This window comes from Salvelinus namaycush, chromosome 6, assembly GCF_016432855.1.
Source record: "Salvelinus namaycush isolate Seneca chromosome 6, SaNama_1.0, whole genome shotgun sequence".
NCBI lineage: Eukaryota > Metazoa > Chordata > Actinopteri > Salmoniformes > Salmonidae > Salvelinus > Salvelinus namaycush.
The window spans coordinates 32129458-32142574 of NC_052312.1; the positions used below are offsets into that span (position 1 = coordinate 32129458).

General features: G+C 41.9%; 2 protein-coding genes across 2 annotated transcripts; one reads left to right on the top strand and one right to left on the bottom strand.

The window, feature by feature from the left end:
* Positions 1 to 146: 146 nt before the first annotated feature.
* Positions 147 to 9890, bottom strand: LOC120049883 (sugar phosphate exchanger 3-like). The gene is made up of 14 exons (XM_038996366.1): positions 9755 to 9890; positions 8920 to 9119; positions 8131 to 8245; positions 7638 to 7730; positions 7050 to 7133; positions 6698 to 6843; positions 4968 to 5064; positions 4570 to 4654; positions 3868 to 4097; positions 3266 to 3407; positions 2815 to 2916; positions 2308 to 2507; positions 2054 to 2119; positions 147 to 1907 (listed from the first exon to the last, which is right to left on the bottom strand). Exons 2-14 carry the CDS (start codon positions 8994 to 8996, stop codon positions 1815 to 1817), a joined length of 1530 nt encoding a protein of 509 aa, XP_038852294.1. The 5' UTR covers positions 8997 to 9119; positions 9755 to 9890; the 3' UTR covers positions 147 to 1814.
* A 99-nt stretch (positions 9891 to 9989) lies between these two features.
* On the top strand, positions 9990 to 12998 carry LOC120049884 (dnaJ homolog subfamily B member 9-like). Its single transcript, XM_038996367.1, has 3 exons — positions 9990 to 10111; positions 10551 to 10790; positions 11572 to 12998. Exons 2-3 carry the CDS (start codon positions 10574 to 10576, stop codon positions 12015 to 12017), a joined length of 663 nt encoding a protein of 220 aa, XP_038852295.1. The 5' UTR covers positions 9990 to 10111; positions 10551 to 10573; the 3' UTR covers positions 12018 to 12998.
* The last annotated feature ends 119 nt before the right edge of the window (positions 12999 to 13117 follow it).

Below are 13117 nucleotides of genomic sequence, written 5' to 3' on the forward strand. Positions count from 1 at the left end.
TTTCATTGCTTTATGAGATTTCTACAAATAAGTCAGTTGTGTGAATACAGTTTAGGTCATTGAAGTTCAAATTCATTGAGATGGTTTCCCAAAATATATCGTAAATTCCCTAGTGAAGAATAAAATATAGGAGTCAACAGTTTTGAAAAAGTCAATTTTATTTTCTGGAAAAAAAAGAAATCACATAGGCTCATTAAAATATGAATTTAAAGTGCACATATGGAGAACAAAAATTAACATTCATCACAGATTAAGAAGATTAAGATTAAGACATTCGATAATGATACAATTAAATACACATTCCATTTCATTAAGTTTAGCAGGTCCTGGACCAGCTGAAATGCACTTGTGACCTTGGTTAAAACCACTACAGTAATTTAGCAACTGATCCCAGTCCAACCAGGAGAACTACTTGTACCGTTTTAATTTATGTACCTACAGTAAATAAAATCAGTATACTTTTAACTCATTTTGATAAGACAATTTTTTTTACATTGATGTAATCTTACTGTTCTTTAAATAAATAAAATCTTTAAAACTTTAAAAAGCTGCTTAAAAACTTTTTCGGCAAACGTACTTTTTTACACTGACCACGTTTAAATGCACACCAATATTCCGTTATTATTCGGGGTACTCAAGTGGGTTGACACACGTAAACATCATATCCCGTTTACAATAACCCGAAAAAGTTTTGCTGATGCTTCGTATTAGACCGTGTAGCCTACCCGCTAATTTCACCCTTAATTTAGACACTTTCTGTTTATAATTACTGACAATTGGTAGGCCATTTGTTTGCCAACTATTATTAGATACATGCAGCTTCTCTTGTCATAACTTGTTGTCCCAGAAGACCAAATAAAGTAGTGCTCACCAGAATAATGTCTTACATCGATAGAATGAATGCAGTAGTAATCTAGCTAAAACCGGTAAAGTTGTCTGTTTCGTTTAGCGACCGGGGAGAACCGTGGAAAGATTCCAAAAACAATGGAACGATTGGTCTGTGCAAAATGTCCAAAAGTCATCAGTTTGACCGGTTTTAATTAAATTAAAAGCTGAGAAAACGATTAAATAGATTTATGATAAGACTGGCTGCTTGCATAACAGCATCAAAGATAACACATTACGGTACACACAAATTTTCTTAAGAGATGCTGAAAGAAATACTATTTCTCCACTCACTTCCCGAGACAAAATTAACATTTGTTGCCTAATTTTACTGCAAAAAAATGCATAATTCTGCAGGAGTTAATATTATGCTACATGTGAGAGGTTATAGGCCATATTTCAGTTACTATTTAACCCATATGAATGATCTACTATCCAGAATACTGTGTGCATGTAAACGTGGTCACTGACTACTGTATGTGCTACAGGCAATGACTGAAGATCCACCAAGCGGATGTGTGACTGAGATTCTAAGAGTGAGTGACGGACTTCAGTGAGTGTGTGTTTTGCGTGTCTTTGAAATCTGATCTCCACTAAGCAAATGAGCAGATCCAATCATTCTATACAAGTAATCATTATACTCTCCAGTAAACAGGTAAAGGAATTTGAATCATTGACAGCTGCTTGGAACTTCCTATCTCGGACGACAAACATTGAGAGGGCCCTGCCCCCACTCGTAAAAGGCGCTGAAGTAATATCTTTAAAAAAACGTATTTCAGACCAAATATATACATAGATTGGACACACATTCATAGACATGTTATACATACAACTACAGTAGTGATCAGTGGACATAGTCTGATTGACTGACAGCTAGTAGGCCCCATAGGGAAGGAGTAGGAAACAACATGGCCGCCGTGAGGAAGGCTTCACAGCTGGTGTGTCCGTGCCTGTCTGTCCCTCCACATGGCCCGAATCTCAGTCACGATCAGCGGCAAGATGAAGACTATGCTGCCCCCCGTCTGTGAGGCAATCACGACAGGACCAAATATGTCACAAACAGGGACAACACAGTACCTTATGTAAGATGCTCCTGAGGAGAATTAGTGACCAATTAACGGAATAGATGAACATTGTCTCACATTATGGATTAGACACATGATCTTACCATGACTATGAAAAAGTAGAACACACACATCCAGCCCAGTTTGCTCTCGATCAGCGATACCAAGTACTGGAGGACAAGGTAAAATACTCAACATTAATATTTATGTGTGTATGTATGTATGTATGTATGTATGTATGTATGTATGTATGTTTGTTGTGTGTGTGTGTGTATGTATGTATGTATGTATGTATGTATGTATGTATGTATGTATGTATGTATGTGTGTGTACTTTCTTGGTCTCTAGTGTGTGTTACCTGTCCCGCTGCAGCTCCAATACTCCCAGTCCCATCCACTATGCCGGTGACGGTAGCCAGAGCCTCCTGACTGCCCCTGAGGGCCTCCTGTCGCCCCAGGTCTGCAGAGATGGCTGAGCTGATCATGTTGGACGGCCCTCCTATGAAGAAACCCGTGGTGGCCAGGAGAGCTGCATTCACCACCTGGTCCGGAGGGGAGTCTGAGGGGGGACGACACAGGGTTAATTCACATGTTTTTTGTGGATTATGTATGAGACAGGGAGGGATATGGTTCTAATTTTCTTTTCCCCCCCATCAAGGGCTCCCCTTGGTGGTCTAGAATTGACATAACACAATAATGAACAATTTCAATTTTTTCTCTCTGACCTAAAAAAATAAAAATAAAAATGGGAATACTATTTCTTAAATAAATGGGATCACATTAAAATTGAATGTTGGCATGAATAATATAGTGAGATCTTTTGGGCTAGAAAAAGGAGGAAGGCGGATGAAAAAAGGAGTACTCACGACTGTACCCCACCAGGGCTCCCATAGCCAGCAGCAGACTGACGGCTAACACTGGAGCTCTCTTCCCCATGCAGTCTGAGATCAGGCCCTGGATCGTACCACCTGTGAGAGAGAGATACAGAGAGCAGAAGATGAATACACAATTTCCAGTCCCGTCTTAAGGGCTCTACACAGTCCACGCAAACGGAGCAGACGGAGGTCCGTTTGCGTCGCGTTCCAAAAATTCAGTCGCACAAATGTACGTGGAACTACGTAGAGAGCGACGCAAACGGACCTCCGTCGGCTTGCGTAGACCACGTAGACCCTTTTAGACAGCATAGATAAATGACTCTGCATAGCTAGCTACGATGTTACCACATCTAAACCGCAGTCAACAACACCAATGCCAATGTCATTCATATTAACCAGTCAATACAGCTAGTGTTAACTAGGCCTGGGCCGGAACACTCACCGATGATGCCTCCCACGTCGTACCACACAGAGAGCCTGTCGGCCTGGGCCTCCTTCCAGCCAAAGTTCCTGCTCAGGTAGAAGGGCAACCAGAAGAAGAAGGAGTAGTTGACCAGCTTCAGGCAAGCGTACGCCAGGGAATACTGGGGAGAGAGGATGACAGTCACCAGAGTCATCACAGAAAGCCAGAACTAAAATCGTCATATCGTCAGATGCTCCATAATACAATACTTGCTTTATTGGTCCATTTGCACAGGCAAGGTCCTGGGAGGAGAGGTTGAGAGAAAGAGACTAACGCAACTAGTGGCGTCTTCACCCCCCCTAAACAAAACTGTCAGCTAAAGAATAGAGACAGAATGGAAACGCTTGAACAGGGAGGGGCAGATAGCAGAGAGGCAGGGAGGATGATAAGATGATAGAGATATAGAAATAGAAAGGGATATAGACGGGGAGGGGTGAATTAAAGAGGGAGATAGCAGGGTGAGTGCGAGAGAGTGAGTGGGTAACAGCCAGCCAGAGTTAGAGGGATCACGAGAAAGAGACAGAGAGAGAAAGAGGGAGACATTCGAGACACACAGAGAGCTCTAGTAATATCCCACTCACAGGCAGCACCCCGGGCAGGCAGAAGGCCTGGCAGAATCCGATGGCTTTGGGTGTTTCCCGCGGATCCTCATCCCCCTGCTGGATGGTGTAATACCCTCCGTCACACACCTCCTCCGATCCCTCCTCTTCCCCCTCCTCTTCCTCATCCTCTTCATCACTCATCAGAGGCCTGTGGCTGTCTGCATCTCTCTCCACTGGACTCAGACCTGTCTCTGACTCCAAACACAGACCTGATGGGACAGAGAAATGACACTCTTCATCAAAAGAGTCACACAGTACATTGTAGCTATATGAGCTTTATATCATATTCCACATACAGTATTACAACTTCCTCACAAAAAAAGAAATAATAAAAAAAAAAAAAAATGTTTTACTTCCTCACGGGACAATAAAGATTCATGTCAACAGAATTGACACAAACAATTAGATGACCTTTGAAGTTGCTTAAATGTTTATTCTATTCTACCGAGCCATTTACTTTATGTTCGTATTCTTATCTTTTTATTATTTCTTATTCTTGTTGCATTTTCGAGAAGGAACCTGCAAGTAAGCATTTCATTGGACGGTGTATACCATGCGGATCCTGTACACATGACTAATAGAACTCGAAACTTGAAGTGAAAGAGTACAGTACGATACAATGATAGGGAGACAATACCAGATCAATGAGGGAAACTGGGCATGCGTGGACCTAATACTCACCCACTTCTTTAGGGGAGGTGAGCAGACCAAAGAACACCACCACCCCACCGGCAAACTGCAGCACTGAAGTGACCAGGAAGGCATACTGCAGAAACACAGCATAACACCGAGGTGCCTTGTATTGTGAATTGTGCTGTTCATACTCTGTGCTTTCATGTTTCCTTCCCTGGGATCACAGATGGACTATATAGCTAACTATGTAGCAAGGGGTGGAGAGAAAGACAATACCGCATAAATTCACTTTTCTCTACAATGTAGTGACCTTTTCTTCTCGACTTACTGACTAGACCATACTAGGTATTGTCTATGCAACATGTCCCTTTTTCATCTAGACCTTATAAAAAGGTGAATCCCAGAGCAGATCTATAATATGAATATCTGTGTGCATCTGCACTCACCTCATATCCGTACTTGAGAACACTGGATGCCAGGAAAGCTCCCAGAATGTTCCCAACAGAGGCACAGGCACTCCACAGGCCAAACACAAAACCTCGCCTGGAGGGAGGAGGAGACATACAGCAGTTACAACGCTCTAAAGAACATGCACAATACATACAACATACTCAACACAATACTCAATTAGAACCTTCTCTTCTAGAATACAATAGAACCAAGAAGAAATCAGTACATCACTTCCTGTCCATATGATTTCAATCACTTTCTGACCGCACCCCTTCGATGTAAAATAAGATCTTAGATTATTTAAAATAGGGTCTAAGCTCCAACATTAAAATGAGTCAAGTCTGAGTTCACGTGTTTTTAGATAATTGGCGTTAATGCTTAAAAAAATGTATTTTTTATTAAAAATGTTTAAAAAATAAATCATAGACTAGATTGACAAGCCGTCTGTAAACTTTTAAATTATATCAAACTCAACTCAAACGTTTCTATCAGAGATAAAGACATGGACGTCTCATGGTAGGGTGGGGTATTGTTACAGGTTTTGTTTTTTCCATTTATGTTTTGAGGTTGGACTTTAGCACGTATAGCTTGTTAGCACGTAGGGCGCACCGATTGGTGTCACCTCGTTAGTCAGTATGTGTTACACCTGTGCTAATTTCCATCACGTTAGGGGAACGTGTTTTACCTGTCCTGGCCCAGGTGCTATTTAAGAGTGGCTGGCCCAGTGCCTCAGTTGTCTTGATAGATGTGGAGGGTTAACACCTTTAGTTGGCGCTTCCTATTTTGATCTCTAGACAAACAATCCCTTATCTGATTTTGTTTTGCTTCCTGTCTTTAAGTTTGGTGTGGGTTTTTCTTTTGATTGCCTCTTGGGCAAATTTAGTTGGTGTCTTTTAGGTTCCAGTTGTTGTTGCTAGTCAACTTTCAGTGGACACGCCCGTGTCTTTCAGAACCTCTCCTGAAACCCCACCTGTTTCATCTTGGTTGTTGGTCAGTGACTCTGTTAGTTCCCCCTTCTGTTTGCGTGACATTTTCGGTTTTCTTGCTGGGGAACGTAACAGTATGCAAAATGGGTCAACTTTGAACACCTATCTCCTGAATGTTTTGGCATTCAGGTCTAAAATGTTACTTTCTGACCAATTTCACCATGGGCAAACCTGTATGAAAGGTTTCTGGCAAATCAAAAGGGGTGTAGTCAGAAAGTGATTGAAATCATATGGAACGACCCCACAGTTAAAGCAATCCCCTAAGGCTACTGTTTGTAAAGACAACTTCTGATAGTTGACAATCAGGGAGCCTTATTCAATCTGTGTGAGTGATCGGCATTGATCAGTAGTGATCAATGCAGATCATTTTGACAATATTGCAATATTATTTTTCCGCTAGTTTTCTGTACCTGCACCTAAACTCCAATATTTTTCCTTCATAGCTTGTTCTCCATCTTATTTTTAGGGAGCGCATTTGTTTTCAGCACTTTTATTTCCCTGACTGACCAAAACGAGTTTTCTCATGGCTCTCTCTCTGACATATGGTGAGCAATATGTTTGGAACATCAAATCGCAATAAAATCACAACATCGAATCACAATACATATAGAATTGTGGGAATCGCAACAAATATCGTATCGTTATAATATCGTATCGTAAGGTCCCTGGCAATTCCCAGCCCTAATGATCAGTGATGGAGTATACTAGTGTCATGGCAGAGAGAAGGATAAGATACTCACCCCGACTTGCCGAACCAGTTCCCCATGACTGCCACCACACAGGGCCAGACAGCAGACTGCAGTAGGCCGTTCAGCACCCAGAGGCCACAGTACAGGTAGATGTTATAGAACTGCAGCCACTCAGTCAGGGTACCAAACACAAACTCCTGGGAAGTGAAGGAGGGAAAAACAGAAGGTTATATTGGATTACGTCATCAATAGAGCAGAATGAAATGTAATGTGATCAAAATGCAGAATCTGCAGTATACATGACTATTGTAGTAACTACGTTTTAACTAAGTACCTATTGTAAAAATCTGATGTAACAACCGTGTAGATGTATATGAAATATAAAAAGCAATGCCCCACTTACCACTATGGCTGAACCACACAGACCAAAGCAGAGGACATACCGGAGGTTCATGCGGTCTCCGATCACTCCACTCATATATAGGCCCTGCATGAATATTGAACAACACACGCATGTTTACTCTGTCCTCCTGCTTTAACTAGGCAAGTAAAGAACAAATTCTTATTTTACAATGACGGCCTACCCCGGCCAAACCCTCCACTGCAGCTCAGTACTCAACCTGTTAACAACTACTATATACCCTCAAGATTATAACCCGTAATAAGAACTCTAGGCTATACGTCACTTCCTCATGACAGGGCCTGGAAAGCACAGCCATAAAATCTTTAGCACAGCTGAGTGGGGTCAAAGGTCAGGGTTCAGAGTGGGGAGGTCAGAATAGGGAATGTGAGAAGACTGCATCAGTGTGCTTGTATCCATGTTGATAATGACAGATAATATTCACGAATGAACACCACAGTCAACTTTCAGTGTGGGGCAGGAGAGAGAAGTAAATCTGATCTGACTGATTAGGTCACATTGACTCACTGTTGCTAGACTACCAGTACACCCCCCCCCCCCCCCATGACCACAGCTGGCCCTGACACTCACCACGGCGTAGGAAAACAGGAAGATGGTGTCGAGGACACCCAGGAACAGAGTGGCTTCATCGGAGTCTGCAAACAGGTTATTCTCCTCCCATGTCTGGAGGAAGATTCCGAATAGACAATCAAAGATACATACAGTAACACAATAAATAAACGTTATATCATATCAAACAAAAACTTTGTCAGAGCATCTGAATAAAGGGATTTATTTAACCATTTGACCATTAGTATTAGCTGTACTTCATGGTGTGTTTGAGCACTCATCAGTAGCTCCACACGTGATAACACTTCCTCATTCACTACACAAAAAGTAAATATTGAGGACTGCATCTAAAGATATCACTAAACAAATCCAATAGTGCAAACTAAGGCAAAATAGCAGACATCCAGGAATTAAGTCATAATCCAGGAATTAAGTCATTATAGGCCATCATTTAGGGGAGGCGAAAAGGGGGGATAATTCAAGGAAGTGAATCCGCATCCTCCTGAGTACGTACCTCTCCGGGTGAGAAGGCAGGAGAGCTGGCATTCTGCACAGAGGGAGTCCACTGGGCTGAGATGCTCACTTTCACATTACTGAAGGTCTTCCTTGAGGCGTGCAGGAGGACATAGCTGGAGAGAGAGGGAGGGGAGACTTAATAAAGCCCTGTTACATTCTTAGCAGAACAAGGGACCAGAAACATCCAGGGCCTTCCAATGCTGTGTTTGGCTGTTTAAAGCAGCTGGTGTGTAGGTCAGTACTCAACCCGTTTACAACTACTATATAACCTGTAATAAGAACTCTAGGCTATACTTCACTTCCTGATGACAGGGCCTGGAAAGCACAGCCACAAAATCTTTGGCACAGCTGAGTGGGGTCAAAGGTCAGGGTTCAGAGTAGGGAGGTCAGGAAAGGTAATGTGAGAAACACAGGGACAGATTCAGTATTAATCGGATTCTTACTGCTCAACTGTCTGATACGTTCACGTTCTCCTACTCTGATAACAACCAGTGTAATTACAGTGTAATTACAGTGGAGACCTGTATAAGACTGTGAGTACTGTAGCTCCGGTCCAGGCATTAGCACGTGTTGGGGCCTCTGGCTTAGAACTGTATTTACTTAAGGAGGATGTAGGCCTATACGAGCACAAGTGAGCCTGCGTATCAAATGTGTATGTATGCTCTGGTTTAAGTGCTTGTGTTGAGAGCATTTAGGGCAAAGAGAGCTGGAATGAGAACTCTGAACATTCAGAGGGTCTTAGACCAGATCCCTACAAGGCTGGTGGGAGTTCAGGAGTTGAGTTTACCTAAAGAAGGTGAGGACGAAGGCGACCAGGTGATGGTGGGTGTACTGCGCCAGGAAGCCACAGCACGGGGACGACATCACAGGGGTCACCAGGAGGGATAGGAGGGGGTGGAGGCCTTCAAGGGAACAGCAGTAGGAGGCAGGAGTGGGAGGGGGTTCAGCGAGGGAACAGCACCACACTAGCTTATCCAGCAGTACAGCCTAGATCACAGGACAGCAGGAAACACAACTCTAAGTCAGAAACACAGCTTTGCCTGAAAAGAGAGAACTGGGATTTAAAGTCCTATGAGACCAAGTGGATATTTTTTTACCATAGTAAACGTAGGTAAAAGGTATAGGATATAAAGCCACAAACAGGTGACCAAAGGTCTTGGTTAGCCTCTTCCAAAGAATAAAACCACAAAGCTTGTTACCATTAACCTACTTCTCATCATGGGACCTTAATGTTAGTTATACAGCCAACAAACCTTGGAATCTGGTCTGAACCCTTTATCTGGTGTAAACACCCTCTGAGTCACACTCTGCCAATAAAGGCAGCAACATACAAAAAAATATTGAGATTTCCTTGCCTACTTTTTCCATGTACTGATTCTAGATAGGAAGAATATAGCTATTGGTTTGCAATAAATAGCCATGGGAGCTGTCTTCTGTCTGCCTCTGTTGCTGGCCAGCAGTGCAGCACTTAATTCAAGTGACTCACTCTGGTGATAGGTAATGCATATGGAATACACTAGCTTGATACTTCTCTTTCACTAAATATACATTTGGCATTGGATAACACTATATGGAAATGCAAATATGTAATCAAGATTGAAGTCAAACGGATAAGGACTTACCTTTTTAATTCACCTAAACAGCGACGCTAGCTTGAGATCATCTGTTTACAGTCCAGTCTGCTATTGTACAATGTAGCAAACGGTTTCTTTTTGTTTTCTTCTGCTCTGGTTTCACGTTTCCTACTGCCACCAACAGGGCTGGAGTGTACCGGAAGTGAAAGCATGCAACACAGATCCACATGCCCCTAGTTTCAGCCAATCGTGGTGTTTCGAGTCAGTAGGTGAAGGAATTAACCAATAAGATTGCGAGTCGTGGTGTTACAGCTCGGGAATGCAACCTGCTATCGTTTGTCACCTACGGATCAGCTGTGCGATTATCGTCTGATAGAAGAGCCGTTGTTGGTAGTGCTTTTCAAGGTAAGTTCTCTCTTTTATTGTGATTTTTTTTTTGTTGCTTAGAATTAGCATACAGAACAGATGTGTTTCATAGTTTTCACAGGCTCTATGTGCTTGTTGTTCTGACACTCTTTTTCTCCCCCATCCACCTTCAATGGTTTAAACCGACTTACCAATTGCTTTAAACACAATGTAAATGGTTGGATCATTCTGTGGCTGATTCAACCATCTATTCACTAGGATAAATACATTTGTAGATCATGTCCCTAGCTAAAGTGGGATTTTAAAAAGAAAAGCCTATGTCACACAGCAAGTTTTACAGATTTGCCGTGCTTCCTTTCTACAGTACAGGTTAAAACATGCTTACATAGTTATACTTTTGTCAATTTTACATTTATAATTTGCTTGTGTAAGTAGCAAACTGTAAACTAACTGTCAAACATCTCTCTTTCCTGGGCAGGGAGGCAAGTGCTAACCACCAATATGGCCACAGCACAGTCAGTCTTAATGTTAGCAGTATGTATTCTCATGATAACTGAGTTCATACTGGCACAGAGGGACTACTATGACATCCTAGGTGTGCCAAAAGATGCCTCCGAGCGCCAGATCAAGAAGGCCTTCCATAAGCTAGCCATGAAGTACCACCCTGACCGAAACAAGAGTCCTGACTCAGAGGCAAAGTTCAGGGAAATAGCTGAGGGTGAGTCCTGTCAACTTCTGCGTACTCCCCTTGTCTGTTACATCAGGGCTCCTTACATCAAGTCCACATCAAATGTATTGGATGGAGTGTTAGTTATTCATCCTGTAACTGTATTAATACTTTTTGTAAACATTTCAACAAGTAATAGATGTTTTTCTATCTTTTGATATTGTCAGCGTAATAGACATTTTCAGGTGAACAAGGAGAGCAGTCATTGATAATATCAATAAAAAATCTATCTGGTTTAATTACAAGTTTGCAAACAGGAATAACAATATCCCGCACAGGAGCAGAGAATGTCTAACTGGCCTTCACCGAAAGGCCCAATAGTCTAATTAGCAACACTAAATGTACTGCGAACAACAGCCCGAGAGGCTTGTAGGAAGTCAAAACAAAAGGCCAGTGACTTTGTCAGCTGCTACAGAATTGCAGTGTTCACAGACAATACAATAATAATCACTGTGTCCTCAGTCCTTGTACGTCTAGTCTGGCATCAATCACTATACACAGATATGAGTTTAATCCATAACATTCAGCATCGAATCTAGTGACCATCAACCTGAGTGTCACAAACAGAACACTGGAAATCATGTGTAATACAGAAAGGGAAGACGCATAAAGATGCTTAACATTGAGTGAATCACTCTAAACTGAATATGAATTTTATTGATCTTAATATTCCCATTAGTCAGTTATGAAGTTTTTAAATGTTAAAGCATTTGCTGTTTTTCTTATGTCTGTGGACACCACCAAGAGACTTATGTTTCCTTTCCTTTGCCAGCGTACGAGACACTATCAGACGATAAGAGGAGACTGGAGTATGACCAGTTTGGACATGGCCCCTCCCCTGGTGAGCCAGGCACAGGAGGTGGGAGGAGTGGACAGCACTTCCACCAGAACTTTAACTTCAACTTTGATGACCTGTTCAGAGACTCTGACCTGTTCGGTCATAACCAGCACTCCCATCACAAGAGGGCCTTCAACAGCCACTTCCAGGCCCATCAGGAGGCCCATCAGGAGGCCCAGAACAGGCACAAGAGACACTTCCAGGGCGCCTTTGGTGGAGAACTCTTTGATGACGTGTTTGAGGACATGGAGAAGATGTTCTCGTTTAATGGACACACAGGCGGGGCGGACAGCCGGTTCCAGGGCTCAGCAAAACAACACTGCAGGACAGTGACACAGCGCAGAGGGAACATGGTCACCACATACACAGACTGTTCTTGATTTATCACTACCAGAAATGCATCCCACTACTCACTGGGTATGGGTTTAGTTATTGTGGTTATTTTGTAATAACTTTAAATTTAGCACTTTGTGGAACATGGTTTTGGAAAGAAAGAAAGTGTGCTATAACTGTGTTGATGCCTATGGGCCATAAAACAAACTGTTCTCAAGCAATACCTTTCATTCATTTAGGATATAATTTAGCTGGGCTTATGTATTAGGTTCTTATGGATATCATTGCATGTTACGATGCCTCCATTCAGATTTAAATTTACTTTTGTTTACATCGTGCTATGACAAACTCCGACTCTCCCATTTCTCAGGTTCTCTCTTGGCTTCCATCTTTTGAGAGTAGCAAATGTATTGAGTTGGGAGAAAATAAATATCACGCTTTCTTTTATTTTCATTCTGGAACATTAAAATGGCTAAGCAAAACCAAAGTAATTCTCTCTTTCAGAAAGAGTCCTTCCAATATCGTGAAAGAAAGTCAGTGTTATAGTGCGTTTTATATGGCTTATGCCTTGTAATTTTAGAGCTGTTGCATTTGATTGGGGACTTATTATGGCATCCTGCCCCCTGTGTGTTAAGTTGCTGTCACTTACTTCAAGGCCCATCTTAAACCTTTCCCAGTTGTGAATAGAGCACGAGTTGAATCTCATCGTGAAGTTGAAGAGAACCTAGCTATAAATGTGTATTTAACAAGGCTATACACCATTATCAACTGTTACCTCTAGTTTTTTTTCTGCAAAGTGTGCCTCTTTTGCCATTTTGTTATGTGCAATATTTGCAGTTGGCACCTTTTTTTGTTCTGTTGTCTCTTTCTTTGACTTTGCTGCCTGATTTATCATTTTGTGTGAAACCAATGTTCAGTTATTGAATGCTGTCTGCACTTTGTTAATCCCAAGGATGATCTATTTTTAAATATTGAAAGAACGAGGAGTGGTATTTGTTTGGAATTAAAAATATATTTACTCTAAGGTCCCTGCAGACTAAAATGTATTTCTACAATTTCTATCATTCTATGCTATCATGTTCTATATCACATTCTATTCTCTAAATCCAGGGGTTTAGATTACTGTAGTATCTTCTAAATGTGTGTC

Coding starts and splice junctions, on each gene's coding strand:
- LOC120049883 (XM_038996366.1), bottom strand. CDS start 8,996: ATGTCGTCCCCGTGCTGTGGCTTCCTGGCGCAGTACACCCACCATCAC. Junction 5,065..6,697: donor AACTGGTTCGGCAAGTCGGG/GTGAGTATCTTA, acceptor TCCTCCCTCCAG/GCGAGGTTTTGTGTTTGGCC. Junction 2,917..3,265: donor CGACGTGGGAGGCATCATCG/GTGAGTGTTCCG, acceptor TCTCTCTCACAG/GTGGTACGATCCAGGGCCTG.
- LOC120049884 (XM_038996367.1), top strand. CDS start 10,574: ATGGCCACAGCACAGTCAGTCTTAATGTTAGCAGTATGTATTCTCATG. Junction 10,791..11,571: donor GTTCAGGGAAATAGCTGAGG/GTGAGTCCTGTC, acceptor TTCCTTTGCCAG/CGTACGAGACACTATCAGAC.